General features: G+C 32.7%; 1 protein-coding gene across 1 annotated transcript; it reads right to left on the bottom strand.

Moving 5' to 3' along the window:
- Positions 1-280: 280 nt before the first annotated feature.
- On the bottom strand, positions 281-10,863 carry LOC100253141 (uncharacterized). Its single transcript, XM_010659349.3, has 11 exons — positions 10,442-10,863; positions 9,709-9,833; positions 7,861-8,305; positions 7,615-7,730; positions 6,309-7,092; positions 5,375-5,839; positions 3,624-3,812; positions 3,258-3,485; positions 2,162-2,504; positions 1,783-1,966; positions 281-1,081 (listed from the first exon to the last, which is right to left on the bottom strand). The coding sequence occupies exons 1-11, from the start codon at positions 10,637-10,639 to the stop codon at positions 598-600; spliced, it is 3,561 nt and encodes a 1,186-aa protein (XP_010657651.1). The 5' UTR covers positions 10,640-10,863; the 3' UTR covers positions 281-597.
- Between the last annotated feature and the right edge of the window lie 8,324 nt (positions 10,864-19,187).

Here is a 19,187-nt window from a genome sequence, read left to right as displayed (position 1 = left end):
AAGAATGGTGTTATGTTGAGCTTATTCACTCTCTTCATGCAATACAAAATTCACTCCTCTGTGCAAGTTCTCATTTCTAAGGTACCTAATCCACAAAAAAGCGGTCAAACATTACTTCAATTGGATTTTCCAGAACTATGTTACCAATGATTTACAGAGATTACACAAGCTTTTGCTTGTTTCCATCCTTCCTTACCTGAACCAAATCCATTCTAACAACTAAGAACTTTTGGTTATAGGTCATATCACAAGTAGCAAAATGAAAGAGAAACTTAGCGTATGAAACATCAAAGCAATTATTTATATCCCAAATGTTATTAACAGACATGCAGACAGACAGACAGACTTTATTTCTCTGGAGTCTGGACAGAAAATAAAGGGAGCTTAATCAGAATAGAAAAGAAACATTCAATTCAGTTATAAATATTATTTACAACATCCCTCTCCTATTCATGAAATATTTCTTCATATTAACAACCCTCCATCCTGTGTTCATACTTAAAACATAAATGTACACCCACTACTATGTACAGGTGTGTGCATTATTTTCTTCTTTCCACCTTGTAATTAACTTCATTCTTCTTCATGTCAAACCAATCACATGTTATCAGTCAGATATGTATACCATTGCCCATGAACATTAACCGACACCGTGGCTGCTGCCAGCGATATTTCAGCAGCTTCCACCACTCTATCAGTCAGATCAACAGCTCCCACCCGCCGGAGTGCCATTTCTGCTAATTTTCTTCCTTGAGGGCCATTCCCTGCAAGCACTACTCCTCTTGCAGCCAAATAAACAGCATGGGATATTCTCTCAAACACGGCATCCCCAGCTTGCAGGCTCTTCACCAACATCCTACTCATAACTGCTTTCCTCGCTTGAAGCTTGTTGATGTTGGAGGCTTCCTCACCATCTCTTGAAAATCCACTCATGATTTCAACAATTTCTTCAATTCCTGCCTCTTCAGAACGGTCCAAGAGCTCTGAGACTTCTTCTCCACACCTAACTACCATGTTTTCCATCTCCACAGGGTTGGCTAGTGCTACCTCACTCATGAGGATTTGTCGACAAACAAGAATGCTGCATTTACATTATTTGAGATTAGCATCCATCAGTGCTTAGACAATTAAGGAGGGAAAGAATGAACTCCCAAAAATGAAAAAATGAGCAAGCAAATAGAAGGATGGGTCATTGGAACTTGACGAGGACAAAATTTTCCTTTTCCTGGAAAAATCAACTGTTTCAAGGCAGTAGCCCATTTGTCTCAGTAATGTGGAGAGCTCTAATACTACTGGCTTATGTATTCAGGGCAGAAGAGCGTCTACAAATATTAACCTGTGAGGAATTTTGTACAACATAGCTTTGACATGTTGAGGATTTTTGTTCAGGCCAAATAATGGAACAGTGTGCCCAAAAAATATTTCCCAAGGACCAAGCTAATTACAGTTCTACTTTTTCCTTCTTTACCACTGTCCTTTTTCCCTTCATGCCCTCAAATCCTAAGTACTCTGAATTTATAGATAATATATAAAGAGCCATCAAATGATGTGGAAAGAATGTGTTTGTGTATGTTAAACTACAAATTCAAACAAATTGCCCGCATGAGCAGCCTTCTTGCTTGCACATGGGTTCAATAAAGGCTGTGACACCGTGCTAAACAATTGATTTAATCAAAGAGTTTAAGTTCTTAGGTAATAGACCAATGATGTGTATCAAATTAACTTAGGTTAAAGTTATGAGCACAAAAAGTAAGAATTTTAACTCCACTCTGATCCAGTTACCTGGTGGAAATCACAATGATCTTCTGAATCTGGGCTTGAACAGCTCTCAGCCTATTGAGGTTAAGCTTAAGTGTTTCAGGTAAAGATTCCTGTGTTATACCAGATATCCCGCTTACTAGCTTCAACAACCCAAGCCTCACCAACAAATCAACCCTTTCTCCATTGCATTCAGGTTGTTGATTACCTGATCCAATTACAGAAACCCACATAACAATGTGTTAGAAAAAATTTGTTCCATATCTTGAATCACATCCTATTTTCAATTCAAAACAGAGTTAGTGTTTCCAATGAATCAAGGACTCCTCCTTGGGAGACCTCAAATGCTTGAAAATATGGGTTGTTTACAGAAAATACTTTATATGAGTTTCACTAATCAAACCTGTACTAGTTGCAGCTGAAGGAACCGAAGTCACTTGGCTTCCATTAGTTTTGACCATAATGCTGCCACCAGTTCTAAGAGTGGTGGAAGGAAGACGCCCCTGATATGAACTTTCACCATTTGTCAAGGCTGAGAGAGAATTTTTGTGTTCATTCCACTCTTGATCTTTGCCATGCCATATGGATGAAATCCACTGAGCCGTCAGTGGTAGAGAGGTGAATGCATCAGATGGAGAACCATAATGGTTGGCAAAAGCATTTTTAAGGTAATCAAAACCTGCAGGCCCCTTTAGCAAAGGCTCCATCATTCTTATACGTGCTTTGCTTATCTCCTGCTTAAGTGCCTGTCAGGAATTGCTGCAGGTTGTAAGATATCCAATCAAGCAAATGTGCATTCTTACAAAACTGATAAAATTATCAGATTCCCTGTCTACAAAGAGCGCTTGACACAGGCTGATATCCTCAGAAATACACTTTTTTTTGTTGATTATAAAGATTACAGAAATGCTTTGCAGGACATTAAATAGATATGTATTATTAATAATAAAAGCTCTTGTGGTATGTGGACAAGTGTTTAAGTAAAAACCAATGGAAGGCATAAATCACTACTGACATTCCTACAGTAGACTCATCAGAGGTTTTAGTGATCTTGACTAGTAAGTGTGGTTCTAAGAGAAACTAGAGTAGTTAACAGATTCTAGAAGAAAACACCATAGAACCAATATGTTATATTAGCATGCAGTGATAACAAATCATCAACATTAGCAGAACCACTATAATAATTGCTGTGATACATTTAAAACCTAACACAGATGGAAAGCATCATCTAAAACTTAAAAATCCTGTATGAAGTTAATCTAAACCTTGAACTTGCCAAGGTGCATCCTGATACAAAGCCTAGTATTGACATATTAGGATTAGGATATCTATCATCTGTGGTCTATCACTTGATTACTAAATGGTACTGACATCACAAAAATAACCAAATACTGACATAACAGTAAAGAAATAAAGGTGGTCATTATTCATATACATTGGTGATTTAAGATAAAAAATTATGGCATCACAAAAACTAGAGAAGGGGCAGAAAAACACACCTGAACCTGCTCCAGAACAAAGCGCAGACCCTTGATCATTGCAATAACATGTGAATTCTTCAATTTATCTTCTGTTTCACATATCTCAGCCAGTTCCTTCAATAATCCCTCATGAATCACCTTCATTTCACCTTCATTAGCTGGAGCCGAGAGCTTCTGCAAAGTGACCAGCGCATACTCCAAAATCTTTCCAAGATAATCTATGTCCAGGTTTCCTGACTTCAGCACCTTAGACCCAAAAAAAGAGAAGGGGGAGAGAGAGAGAGAGAAAGAGAGAGAGAGAACAAAAAATTATATCCAATCTCCACTAGTTTCAACAATGGTAATAATTTACTGGCTAGGTAATAGTAGTAGTACAATCACTACCTGAGAAAGAATATCTAGATCAATAGCTTCAACAATCTCTGGTTTCCAGCTCTGAGGAGCTACATTGCAGATTTCATCCCTCACTTCCCGCATGAGTTCAACAACCCGATCATAGTTGGGCTCATCCTCTTTCATAGATTCCATAATGCCATCCCAGAAAGCCTTCTCCATTGTCTCTCTAATCTTTGTCTGAGCAATGAACAAATGAAGAAACAGATTAATTCAAGAACTCTACTCATAATTGCCCAGCCCAACCAATTTCTAATGTTAGTTGTTATTAAACTACCAATGGCTCCAAAAGGCTTTAATTATTAAGTAATGGGCTAACAATATATATTAAGCCAGCTACCACTTAACACCTGCCTCACATGCAGCCTCCCTCTCAATTGTATTCAGTTCAATAAATGGGGGAAAACCAATGGAAGGGTCCAAAGCCTCGACCTCATGAAACCAAGACTTGAGTAGCATTTTTTAAAATATCGATTGCCCTAAAGTTTAAATTACCAGACAATAATGCGTATCAAGCTAGCTAATATTTAACAAGATTATGGGGCAATAACCTTATTGAGGTGCAACAATATCATTCTTAAGCCCAAGGGATAGCTCACCCAATGATGGCTCTTAAAATGAATTTGTACAGTGTAATGTTGCATGCCATAAAAGATTTGGTCTACCTCACTAGACACCAATTTTTCAGATGAAATGATCAAAATTCAATTTAAGGATTGGTATCAAAATCAAGGGTTCAAATTAAAAAAGCAGCGGAGTTGTGTTGGTTGTTCAGGTGCAACAATACCCCTCCTAAACCAGTGGATGGGCCTTAGGATATGATGTTGAATGCTGTAAAAGGTTTCACTTACAGTCACTAAATAACAATTGGTTTTCAAATGAAATGGTCAAATCCCATTCCATAAAAATCCACACTAATGAATCATAAACCTATTTGGCCAAACAAGAATTACAGCATGTGATGGGGGAAAGCCTTTTAAAGTTTACTCAAGGAGGAAAGGAAAGAGCTAAGTAAACTTTAAGTAGGATTAATATTAATTAGAATTGAATTAGGATTGGTCTTTGTTGGAATCTAATTAGGATTAGCTAGTTGAGTTATAATATAATTAGAATTTGAGTCATGATAGGTTATTAGAGTCCTAGTAGACTTTGAATGTTATAATTAGAATTAAATCATAATAGGTTATTAGAGTCTTAGTAGACTTTGGATTTCTTAGATAAGCCTATAAATAGGCTAATCAATGTAAATCAAAGGGATAAATTGATATTAATAATATTATATTTTCTTGCATTGCAAGGTTGCAACCGTCAATGGTGAGACCCCTTGAAGGCCTTAGTGAGACTCTAAGGTTTTCCATCTTTTTTTCATTGTTTCTTCTTTCTCTCTATTTCTTATCTTATAATTTTCTCTACCATAAAATTTATTCCTTATTCCTCTCCTTACACCCTAAAAATAAAACCCTAGCCCACCTACCGTTGAGTGTAAGCAACCATCCTAGGGTTGTCCTACATCAGCATGCCTCAGTCATGCATTACATTGACAGGACATGAAAAACATGTTCATTCATGTCAGCTTCAAAGGGAAGAACACCACCAAAGCATTTATTAATGAAAGGGGCATTTCCTCTATTTCTCTTCACATATACAAGAAAATGTTAAGATTTGGACTTGTCAGGTTCTACTTCTACCATGCATGCTGATTATTGTTTTAGAGAGAATTATAATTAAGAAAATATACTAACCTTCATATTCCTTTGCTCTTTGTCAGCAATACTCAAGCTATCAGCAAAAGCATAGTGCTGCTCATGAACAAGTTCATTTACAATCAATTCATTTTCTGCTACCAATTTTTTGGCAGAAGAATCCAACTGACCGTCTAAACTGCTTCTAGGAGAAGAGAGGCCAGCTATTCCAGGCTGGGAAGAAGCATCTTCTCCAAATAAGGAGCGAACTACATGGCTTGACTTCTCACTGCCCTCAATCAGGTTACTTCTTTTCTCTGGACTAGCAACAGAAGGTGCATCTGAGGAACTAGGCAGGGTTGGAGATAAAAATTGCACAATTGGTGACCCTATCGAGATTCCTTTCTCCATTGCTTGAAAGTATTTACTTCGTGTCTCGGAAAGAGCACATTCCATACGCTCAATCCCAGCATCTCCACTCAGATGTTGCACTTTTTCCCTCAGAAGTTTCTGATCTTCTGTAACCTGTGTCAACATAAATGCAGTGACAACCATTAGGCATATACGCCAGAAAAAGGACTACTGAAACCATTGGTTGTCAAGAAGTTCTGGTCAGTAATGGAAGCCTAAATAAGAGGATTGACCTGCTAACACAAACATCTTGCACCAACAAATTTTACTACATTTAAAGCCTCCTTTTAACAGAAAATTCAAAATGCACTTTAATTTGTAAGCTTAAATAGCTGGATTTGAATTTTTATATGAAGCTTTTGGTCACAGAATGATTTCTAAAGGCTTAAAAATAAAATAATAAAAATAAAAAAGAGAAAAATTATTTAGTGCGAAAGAACATGGGATACTTGATTTGCTAGTATTTGGTGGAATCCTGTTGGATGCCCAAACCCTTTTTCTTTTTTCTTTTTTTTAATTTTAGTGGTCAAGCATGTTTGATAATTTTCCCAAAAAAGATTATTCATAAAGTGGGTAAAAAAACCTGCTTCTGAATTGCCTTCATGTCATGAGTAAGAGCACCATTATCTCCTTTTGGAGTAATCTTGCAAGTTTGAATCATAGAGAGCTCAAGCTGGCAAGCTGCTCTCACCAAATCCTCCTCCAATGACCGAGCATCCTTAACTTTCCACACCACAAAGCAATTCAAGTAGGCGCACCAGGCTTTATCAAATGCCACAAGCTGAGACCTGAAGGCCCAACGTCTTGGCAATGTGGGGTCAGACTCTTCATCAGAACTCTGCATGGGCCCATCTAAAATAATCTTTATCAGTAATTCAAACTCTCGTACAAAACTTTTAGCTGACTGGGCCAGTGCAATCTCACACTCTCCTTGACCACTGAAAACAGCATCTGGATGACCCAATATCATGTAAGCACAGAGCACCACTCTCACTTGATACCTTGATAATTTGGCTGGAATTTTGGCTGCTTGTCTGATGGACCCCTGTTTCTTTGTGCCTCTGCTCCTACTAGAAGTCCTAGGTGTACCCCTTCTATTTGGGGAAGCGACTCTCTTTAGAAGGTGATCGATGTTATTCCAGCTGGATGGACTAGTGGTAGCAGCAATAGCCTGTGAAAGCTTAAAGCGACTCTCAAACCGGTCTAGTAGAGCTTTTACAGTCTCAAGGGTAGCAGTTGATTCAATCAGAAGAGCAAGCTGCTCAAATGGCATTGACTTAACACATTCCTCATTAATTTTCAAGGCATCAAAAGCTTTTGCCAAGGTTAACGTAGTTCCCTTCAGCTTGAGGAACCGTCTCCAGCACCTAAATTGCAATAATTTTTCAGGATGAAAAATATAGGTAGCTTTGAAAAATTAAAGAAAAAGAAAAAGGAAAGAATGCTAGAAGAAAGAAAGGAAAAAGGCAAAAAAAAATTCATATCCAACTGAATCTGCAGGCAAGTTTACAAGTATGAGAATATTGCCAAAATCAAAAGGACTGTTCACCTATAGAGCAAGGAATAAACACATCTTCACTTTATTATTTTCATTTTTTATTTAGATCTTCATATAAACATCTGCAAGGTTATGATGATGGTAAAGAAAACAGTTGTTCACAATGAAATGCATGAGTCATTTGATAGAACAAGCTAGGCCATGAATATTATAGTACTCCCATCGAAGTAGGGAAGTAGCAAGCTAGGCCATGAATACTCTCCTGATGAGCTGACTTGTGACTAGAGAAGCTAAGAAAATATACATAACTTCTGTAGAAAAAATAAAACCAGTTCAAACAATGGTAAATGAATGTAAAATATACTATGGTGGAAAAACATGCTAGCTTTACCTCGCTAGTTTCCTTGAAAGGAGATCTGCCTGCCTGTGCATCTTCTTCAAATTCACACGCGCAGAACCATGTAGTCTTCCTCTCTGCCTCAGATATTCTGCTCTCTGCCTCTTTGCCTATTTATCAAGAATTCCATGAGAAAGCATGTAGTATTATAACTAGCACTAGAAGTGATCACCAAGTCGCAGAAGAACAATTCCATTTGTTGAAAGATCTTATTCAAAATTACTGAAAATTAGTAAGTACCCTTTGTAGTCGATCTTCCAACTGATCTTTTATTCTCCTCCTCTCAATTTCTCGTTGATGAGAAACAGACTTAGCTACCCGCCGCACTTGCAATACCCGAGCACGTGCTCTCTTCTTCTCTGCTTCCAGCAATCCTAAGCGCTTCTTCTCAGCAGCAACACGCTTCTGGTGAATTGCAGCACGCACACGCTCCTTATACTTGCTCTCCCGAGCCATCCTCCTCAATAAGGACTGAGATGTTCTCTCCTTTAACGTGGCCCTCCTCTGCCTATAAGCCTTTTGGATGAGCATTCTATTTTCTTCTGCCTGCTGAACCCGTGATTCCACTTTTGTACCAAGATTCTTGCGCTCCTTTTCAAAACGCATTTGTACCTCTATTTTAGCAGCTTGCCGAAGCTCATCCAACCTAGCCAACCGCATCTGAGCCTTTGCCAAAATGCTCAACCTGTTGGTTAAAAAATTAAGTAAACAAGTACCATAAAATTGACTAGCATCAACTAGATTTAGAATAGATTAGAGTTATAAAACTTTCCTACATATCAAAAGCAGCAAGCTACAGTAATATCAAAGAATTCAAATTCAGATGTCATACTAACACACCTAATTTACATATATACATAAATACATGCATACATACATACATACATATATATATATATATATATATATATAAAGAGAAAGAGGGAGAGAGAAACAAATGAATCCCTTCTCTGGGAAATCTAATTTCAACATATGTTGTAAGTTATAGTTTTCTGTTTGGAGTCAATAATTTGCAAAATGTCCCTTACTTATCTTTTCCATCATCAATCACAGTACCCAAATGACACAAAAAATGAAAGCATAGTAGTTATTGGATATTTTATTTTGGACAAGGTTGGCAAGGAAACCAATGAGATGGACATTCATATACACATACCATCAACACCATGAATGAGGATGTGGAGTTTTTTTAGGCAATTACTAAAGAGAGATTTACTGTGTACATAAAAATTTAAGCTTTCCATGGTACATAGCTTTTATTATTATAGAGCAATGAACAAGACAATTTGAGAAGTTCTTGAACTAGTTATGCAACTGTCATATTTGTGGATGTCTACTACTTAAAAATGCACTAGGGGACATGTAATTGAGCCTATGAAGATGGTATGGTCATGACCAAGCATCTAAATGGTACTCGCAAGAAATGTGGTTGTTACACACTTTTCAAGCCCAGAAAAGGAGAAGGATGATCAAAAGTATATGAATAGATTAGCATCACAGCCTACATCATTATCATTATACACAAGTAGGACAGCAATGAGCCAGATACCAAACCACTTCAGAGAAACGATGTCTAGGAACAGTTAGTTATCACATGATAGACCTTTTGAAACCTAACCAATGATAGGTACCTAAATTGTTTTGTTTGGAAACAAGATTTGCCAACTGCCCAACTGAGATATACGAATATAATCTCTAGCACATAACCATACCTTAAATCATCTCTAGCATAACAATGGCAATAACAATTCAAGCCGGCCATTAGAGAAATACAACACAACACAACACAACACAACACAAGTGCTCAGAGACCATGCTACAAAATTTACAGCCCATTTGGGAGTAATTCTGGTTAGCACTTTTGTTAGTAATGTTTTCATTAGAAACGCAAACTGCTTTTAAAGAGAATCATTCAGTGATTGATTGGATACAAATTTAAAAAAGTGTTTTAATATATAAGAAAGCAGTGGTTTTTGGAAGTATCCCTACCAAGTAGAATCACCTCATTTTTAAAAGTGATTTTTAAAAAAACTGTCAAACATCCAAGGAAGCCCTTTTAACACCTATCAAAATCACTCCCAAAAGTACCTTTTCTGCTCAGCTGCTTGGAGCTTTGCTTCAAGACGCTGACCAAGGTCTTCCTCATTGGAGGAAGACCGTGACGGGCTTCTCATCTTTGGCCGTGCCTTGCTTGACAGCCTCTCGTAGAATTGCTGCACCAGGAAATGGAAATTCGATCAACTCAAAACCAGGAAAGGGAAATTGGAGAAAAATAAACGGCAATAAAAAATAAATAAAAAGTATAGTTCCCATGAAATTGAAGTCACGGGTGGCTACAAAAAAAATTAAAATTTCACCCAAATTGAAAATACAAATGACCATGCTCATATCATCCCGGAATTCACGGCAAACAAGAAAGGCATAGATAGTTTACATTCATGACCAAACATAGAAAACCAAGAGAAAGAAGAAGAAGCACCCACCCCCACCTAACACTATAAATAACAACCTTCAAAGTAAAGGTACAATTCAAACAGTAACACCTAAAAAAACAAAAGAAAATATAAATAACCTGTTTGGATGCTGAGAAAATAATGGAAAAAAAAGAAAAGAAAAAGAAATTCCCGTTATTTGGAACCGGGAAAATCAGAAAACTCCATTCAACAGAGCCTAAAAGCACTATCTCGCTCAATTGACTTGAACCTTTTTTTTTACTTCAAAAGCAAACAGAAACAAAAGAAAAATCCCAAAATTCTACTCTTTTATCCATTTCCTCAATTTTCCCAGAAGCCTAAGACACGATCAAAAAAAAATTGACGACCTGTCTCCGACGATCGGCGTCCCGAAGCTTGGCTTCGATTTCCTCAGCAGTGGACGGACTCCTGCTCTCCACGAGCCTCCTCCGGAGCCTCGGTGGAACCCTCGGAGGCGAAACAAACGCCGCCTCATCCGACACCGGAAAATCCATCGCAATTCCTGCCACTGTAGCAGGGTCCGACGAGTCCACTCCGGCAACCATTTCACGACGACGACCAAGCGTGTTCTTGAATTTGAATATCGATTCCGATTCCTTCAAATTCAAGAAAGAAAGAAGGAAACGAAGGAGGAGAAGAAGAGATTGCTTTCGGTGTTTTTGTTTCTTGGGATTGTTTTTGCTTTGTGTGCTTTTGAAGAGCGTTTTGTTTTTGTTTTTGCCTTTTGGTTTTGCGTTGAGAGTAGAGTAGAGAGAGAAAGAAGAGAATGCGTGTATTTTATGTGTGTACAAATATTTACTTATCCAGTACGTTTTCTGCCACGTCATCGGAGCCTCCCAACGGCACTCTTTTTTTTTAGTCTTTTCTGGACTATAACTACCCTTTCGCCTACCTAATTTGACTCTCATACCCTTTTTTTTTTTTCTAAATTTTAAATCCAATAATAATAATAAAATTATTAATAAATATTGACGTGTAAAAAAATTATTAATAAATGTTGACGTGTAATTGATTTTCGGATTTGTAAGTAATATTTTTATTAAAATTAAAAATAATTTGAGAATTTTAATTAAATAAAATTTTCTTCCACAATGACTTTTAAGGGAATGTATTAAGAAATGTGGGGTACCGTTTAAGAATTTTATTCATTTTATACATAGCTTTAATGCTTGCTTCGTCTTACAAGAAATTCTCACTTGAATGGCGTCCAATTTTAAAAATCATAAAAATGTTTGAAGCGTTTTCCAATTATAATTTTTCAAATTTAAATGATTGTGGGTATTTGATAAAAAAAAATAAAAATAAAACAATTATATATAACATGTTTGATAACTATTTTTGAAAACAACTCTGAAAAATAGTTTTTGAAAATTGTTTTATGATATTTTGTAGTATAAAAATTTATTTAAAAATTTAATATATTTTTAACTTATTTTTAATATTTTAAAATATATTTTAAAAATAAATTTTATATCTAATATTTTATTTTTAATCATTTTATATATTTGTATAATTATTTTTTAAAACAAGAAAACAATAAAAAACAATTCAAAGATGTTATGTAAAAACACCATGTGTTGCCCTAAAATGTTTTCAACTTGTTTTTAATATTTTTAAATGTGTTTCAATAATAAATTTTATGTCTAGTGTTTTATTTTTAAGTATCCTATATATTTGTATAATTTTTTTAAAACAACCCTCAAAAAATAAGTGAAAAAAATTAAAAAATATTATTTAAAAATACAATATTTTATGTTCTTAAAAACATAAACAAAAAATAATTCTTTGTTGTCAAACCTTATTTTCTATGTTTTTTGCTCTGGATAATAGAAAATGGTTCCCAAACAAATCTTAAAATGTTTTTAACTTATTTTTAATATATTTTAAAAATAATTTTTATATATAATGTTTTATTTTTAATCATTTTATTTGTCAGTAAAATTATTTTTTTAAATAACTCTTAGAAAATAAATAAAAATAAAAAAAAAACAACTAAAAGATATTATCTAAAAACAAGTGTTTTATATTCTTAAGAACAAAAAACAAAAATAAAAAAACAGTTTTTAATTGTTAAACTTATTTTTTAAAATTTTTGTTTTAGAAAATAAAATATTGTTCTTGAAAACAATTATCAAACAAATCCTTTATTTTTTGCTTTTTAGTTATCAAACTTGTTTTCCTTTTTTTTCTAAGAATGAAAAAAAAAATTGTTTTAAAAAATAGTTAGCAAATATTACCTCTTTTTTTTTTAAGGATATGCAATGAAAAATAGATTTTGTTTCAAAGTTAGTTTTAATTATTTTTTAAAATATAATTTCCCCAAATCAAAAAAAAAAAAATCCTAAAATTGAGAACTGGGAGTGAGTGGCAGCTACCACAAACAAAAATTAAAGCCTATAAATCAATGGATAATAACCTTTTCTTTTCTTTTCTTTTCTTTTCTTTTCTATTTTATGAAGAGAAAATGGATAGGTATGGGGACGAGGAGCAGCCAATATTGATGAGTAGGATGATGAGAAGATATTCTTTCTATAGAAAAAGCAAGGATCTTGTCAAGAGAGACACATGTAATGAAGTGTTCCCACATTTGAAGTTATGGCATCCAATAATTATTTCATGCTTTTTCATATTCTCCATGTTTCATTTCATGCCCTATAATTACACCTTGCTACATCAATAATTTAATAGAGCCTTTACCAATGTTACTAGCATATATGCTTTATAAGAAGTATTTTATATGTAAAAGAATTCAAATCGTGTTAAGGTGATGTTTGGTTCTCGGAAATTTGAAGGAAAAAAAATAGAGTAAAAAAAGTATAAGGAAAGAAAAATAAGTTAAAGACGAAAAATTATTTTTTATTTATTATTTTAAATTCATTTTATTTATTTTAACTCATCAAAATAAAGATTAAACAATTTGAAAATTTATAAGTTTCTAACCATTTTTAATTATATTTTATTTTCTTTAAATTTTTTCAGATGATAATTACATATGATAAAATCATTTTTCTATTAAGTTATGTTTGGTTATTGAAAAATACTAAGAAAAAAAAATATAAAGAAAAATTATTTTCTCATTTTTTTTGTTGTCCTATGAAAACTATCAAAGAAAATTAAATATAATTAAAACTAGCTACAAGGTTATGTATTTTTAAATTATTTAATTTTTATATCGATAACTTAAAATAAGTCAAATGACTTTGAAATAGCAAATAAAAATAATTTATCAACTTTTAATCAGTTTTTTTATTTTCTCTAACATTTTCTTTCCTTCAATTTTTCTTTAATATTTTCTTTCCCTTCCATTTTCTCTCAAATTTTTTGGGAACCAAACATAACCCTAATTTTTTTTTTCTTTCCCTTAATACTTTTCCAGAACCAAATATAACCTAAATATTTTCATTATTTTATTGTTTGATTATTCTTCTCTCCCAAATAAAAAATTATCTTAAGGGGATTATTTTGACAAAAATAGTAAGTCTCTTTTTTTTTTATGTAAATTGAGAGATTTAAGAAGTCTAAGATTTTAATCTCCTTCAATAATAGTGAAAGTTCTTTTTCGTCTTCACATGTGTATTTTAATATTTTTTTCCTTAATACTTTCTCAAAACCAAATATAACCTAAATATTTTTATTATTTTACTATTTGACTATTCTTTCCAATTTTATTACTTTCCAATTTTAAAATTGTAGGAACAAAAAATTTTTCATGCCTTATTTTTAAAAAATTATTACTATTAAATTTTTAAAAATGAAATGAAATGAATTTATCAAGTATGATTTTCAAAATTATTTTAATTTTTTGAATTTTTAAAACAAAAATTTAACCAATCTTACCCCAAAATTTACTTACATACGTCTACAAATTATTATTATTTTTCCACCATATAAACTTCAAAAAATTTTAAATTATTTTTGTCATATTTTATTTTCCTTATAAAAGAAGCCTTAAACCTTAGGTGTAAGAATACATATATCAGTGTTTATATTCAAAGTAGTTTAAGAGTGTATTTGGTAGTATTTCTATAAAGCGTTTCTACAATTTTTAATACTTGAAATTTTTTATAGTGCGTTTGACAATGATTCTAAGAAGTATTTTTAATACTTGAAAAAAAGGCTAAAAACACTTCTAAAAATGTGTTTAATAGTGATTCTAAAAAGTATTTTTTCCATTTCTAATACTTAAAATTTTTTATTTTTTAAGTATTATAAATATTAGAAATATTAGAAACACTTCCTAAAATTATTGTCAAATGCCTTCTTAGTGCATTTGGTAGTATTTTTCTTTTAAGTGATTTTATATTACAAGTGATTTTCCAATATTACAAATAAATTTTCATATTTTTAATCGAATTTTTAAAATTTTGTTAAACACTCCGAGCTTATGTGACAACTATTTTCCATAACAATATTATATTCTCCAAAACCAAAAAACACAAAAGTGTGTTTAATCATTAAAAACAGTTTTTTGTTTTCTATTTTTAAGAATAGAAAATAAAGTGTCTTTAGAAAATATCTTTTAATTGTTTTATGTTGTTTTCACTTTTTTTTACGACTATTTAAAAAAATAATTATACAAATATATAAAATGATTAAAAATTAAAATACTAGATATAAAAATTATTTTTAAAACATATTTAAAAATATTAAAACAAATTACAAATATTTTAAATTTTCAAACAAATTTTTATTCTACAAAACATTATATAATGATTTTCGAAAACTATTTTTCATAATTGCTTTTGAAAACAATTATCAAACATACCCTAATTTTTTTTTTCAAAAACACTTTTAAAGTTAAAAACGAATTTTAGAATCATTTCACTCTAAAATATGCACAAATTTACACAAATGGATTTAATCAAGGGTAAAACTTGCTTTAAAAAACATATGACATCATGAGGTGAGGTCACCTAGTGGGTTGCAGTGGCCTTTATGGGTTATTTAACACATGGGACTAGTCTCATTTTTGGGTATTAACCATTGCAAAAATATATAAAAATACCCACAATTTCTGTTGTTTTCACCATGATGAATTTATTTTTTTCTAAATTAAAAAGATATAATTTCAAAATGGGTATAATTAAAGGATGAAAAAGGTCCAAACCTGCCATGATTATGACAAATAATACTAATTAATTAAGCCAATTGCTTCTCACCACATTTTGTGGGGGTTTGGTCAATGAGAAGATACACTTTGATTTTGATTTTGATTCACATTGCTTCATACTGTTTATACTTTGATTTGAAGGGTCTGACCCTCACACAACATGAATAATTATGTAATGTGAATTTTTCTTTCTCAAAATTCAAAGAATCCAAGAGATGCCTATATTTCAAGGCTTTCATACCTTTGTTTCTTTTTCAAATTATTTTTACTTGAAAGTGAATAAAGAGTCCATTACGCAATGAGTTTAAAAAGCATTTTTATTATAAAAACTAAATTACCACGAGTTAAGGTACATGCTCATGGCATGGGTCATGACATCGGTGATGATAGCAAATGTCATAGCATCGGTCATGACACCCGTCATGATATTAGCTTTGGCATGTATCATGACATGAACGATTGCATGGGTCACATGTTTTGGCCATCTCATAACCCTTTTATGAGTTTAAACAAATTTTAATAAAATAAAAACAATTTTGTTTAATTATTTTTAAAAATAAAATTATAATTCAGAACTCCAAAATATGAAAAATAGTTTTTTTTCATCTATTTTCATGAAAGTGCTAAAACAATTTATAAATTATTGTTTATATTTTTATTTTTTTTAAATATTGTGAAAAAATATATTAACATACCTTAAATCTATTTTAAGAAATAATAAAAAATTAAAATGAATTTTCAATAAAAAAAAATTTCCACCAAACTATTTTCTAGCCTTTTAAAAAATAAAAATAAATTCCGACCAAACTATTTGCCACCCAACTTTTGGTGGGGAGCACAAAGGTAAAATGTTGAAATCTTAGGGAGAATATCGTAATTCCACTTCTACATTTTATTATTATTTTTGAAAAATCGCTCAATAACTTAAGGAGGCGACCGCCAAAGCTGTGAGGATGACTCCTCCTTACGCCACGTCATCCAAAGTTTGGTTGATAAAAGCGCAAAGCAAAGCTCTCCTCGCCACTCGCGAGAGTACTAAACACAAAATTCTACTCGCTATCTCCTTCACGTACCTGTCCATCAGTCAATTAAGGAAGAAAATTGACAAACCGGGTGACGCGTCCAGAGACATGTGGGGACGATCACGGGAACAACTGTGGTCCGCGGAGCGGCGGACACATTCTCTGAGGCGGTCACGCAGAGAAAGATGAATTATGGCACGTGTCCGTAGGAAGCCAGGTGGAATTCCGACCACAGAAACTACTGTGGAGAGTGGGACCCATATGTGGGCCCACAGTATTTAATGTGGGATGTTGTGGTGGTGAGCCACTCAAAATGTGACGTGTACCCATAAAGTGTAGAAGGCCATAGAATACTACTCACACCCCAGCATGTCACTTTCCACCGCTTGCCTTTTTCATTTTTTATTATTTTTATTTTTATTTCTATTTAGTTTTAATAATTTAAAGTGTTTTTTTCCCCAAAATGAGGTGTTTAATAGAAATTTAAAAAAATTAGCAAACAATTTGAAGAGATTTTAAAATTAATTTTTGATAATTTTTTAAAATTAAATTATTTTATATAAAATATTGTCAAGATCATTATGAAAAATATTTTTATGATTTATATACAAAAAATAATTCATTCTTAAAGATGGGTAAATTTTTCTTGTTGTAACTACTCCTAAATTTTTCAAAAATAGTTTTTTATAACAATTTTTAAAAATGGATATTTATGGTTTTCATAAGTAAAATTTTATATGAAAGTATTATGTATTGATGTAAGATTTTTAAAATATTTTTCATTTTTTCAATTATTTCTCCTAATACCATTATTGTCCTCTTTGAATCACTTTCTTTGTGGATATCTCACACACGCACATACACACACTATATATATATATATATAAGAATAGGTTACCTACTACTTATAAATATTTAACTAAATTTGCACATCCAACATTTAGCCTTTGAGTAAATTCTGTATGATATGAGAACTTCTATGAGTAGTCAACATTTGTATATGTAGTTGAGTCAATTGAAATAAAGGCTTCTGAATTAGCTAAGGAAACCGCCCAACAATTCCTCCACATCAAGAGTAGGCTTTGCTGTAAGGAATTTAATGTCAACACTTAGAGATCCTATTATAAACACAATCAATTTTGAGTTGGGATACCAAAAAGAGTTAACGTAGATTGACGGTGGAACCCCTCTTCTTAGGGAAAGAATAGGGTGGGAGATAGATAAAAGATAAGTAGGGTTTGCCATAACATTATTAACCTTAACTTTTCAATTGTTTTTCCTAATACTTTTGTTGTGTCCTCCTTCAAGCAAGGTCGCACTAACACACACACATACACATATTCTTCATGAAAGCATTATGCATTTATGTACTAGAATGTAAATTGTCAAAATATTCATCTTTTTCATTGTTTCTCCTAATACTCTTGTGTCCTTCTTCAAGTAAGGTTGAAATAGACATCACTTTCTTTGTGGAAATCACAAAGACTAAAAAGTGAGAAGGGAATGGATCAATTAGACTAACTCCTCTTTGATGGTAAAAAAGTAAAGCACAATAAATAAAAAATTAAACTATTTGTGTGTAACTTGTTCTGTAACTAGGCCTTACAGGCCTCCTTTTATAATGACCTTTTGATGAATGGATTATGGGAAGGCAATAAAGGGAGACATCAATTACACAATGCGATAAAAAAGTTTTCAAGTTATGTTTATCTTTAAGGCTCTGACTATTATACAATTATTATATAATGACCTTTAAGTTTATGATCCTTATGAGATTAATATAGGGGTTATGATTGTTATGTAGTTAATGTAAGGGTTATTCTTTAGGAGGCTCATGTTTTACGAGCAAGTAGTCTTACTTTATGATTGGTGGTCATCCTTTATACAAGAATAACCCTTATTGTGGTGTGATAATGATGATAGTCTAATCATATATATTATGTTGCAATGTATTGACTCTCGTAGTAGTGTCATTGTCAATGAAAGTAGCGTGTCGCCTTTTTTTTCTTTACCATGTGAAAGAAGATTTCTATGTACCCACTATTAGACATAAATGCTATTTACTAGATGGATAATATACAAGAAACAAAAAATAGACATAATGCAAGAGTTATGTCTACTTTATTGCTACATATTTTCACTACAATAAAAAAAAAATACATGGTAATCTCACACCTTACAATAATCATCTTTCCTCAATTTTCCTACACTAAAAACTAGTTGTTCTAATAATTCTTCTATAATATTAAAATTAGGATAGACAAATATAGAATATATATATAATACCTAAAATGCCCCTTAAATTGTTCCTAATAATTGCTGACATAATGCAAAAATTAGGTTGATCATGATTGTGCCAAAAATTTTACAATATAACTAGGCTTTACATGATTCAACACCCATGACTCTAAAAAAATATCTAAAATTACTTCAAATTTGTTATATATATATATATATATATATATATATATATATAACATGTTCACATAAACAACTTCTAAAAAATTATTTCCAATAAAAAATTTTCTAACCCATTTTATTGTTTTCAAATAAATTCTTCATCTACTTATTTGTTTTTATTTAAGCTATGGCCTTCTTTGAATTTCTTCCTTGAAATAGTTTGTGTGGGGGCCCTCCACCATGTGCTTGTCCACATGTACCTCCATGGTCTGTCCACGTGGCAGTACCCTTGTCGGTCCACATTTCATTCCCTCTGGTGCTGCCTAGACAACCATCGAAGTGTCCAAGAACACTATATCCAGATCGCATGGGCTCATTGAGTAGACAACATCTTCCTGCCAGCCCCCAAATCCTCCCTGATACGTGAAACGATGACCACTTGACATAGGAGTGACTGATGAGACCTCCTTCCATCCCTATGTCTACATCAATGGACTGTCGTATCCTGCCACATACCTTCAACAGGTTGAAACAACAGCAAGCTACATCATGACGTACCGT

This window comes from Vitis vinifera, chromosome 12 (assembly GCF_030704535.1).
Source record: "Vitis vinifera cultivar Pinot Noir 40024 chromosome 12, ASM3070453v1".
Lineage (NCBI taxonomy): Eukaryota > Viridiplantae > Streptophyta > Magnoliopsida > Vitales > Vitaceae > Vitis > Vitis vinifera.
Note: the sequence above shows the minus strand (reverse complement) of the source record. Positions and strands in the feature narration are given on the sequence as shown.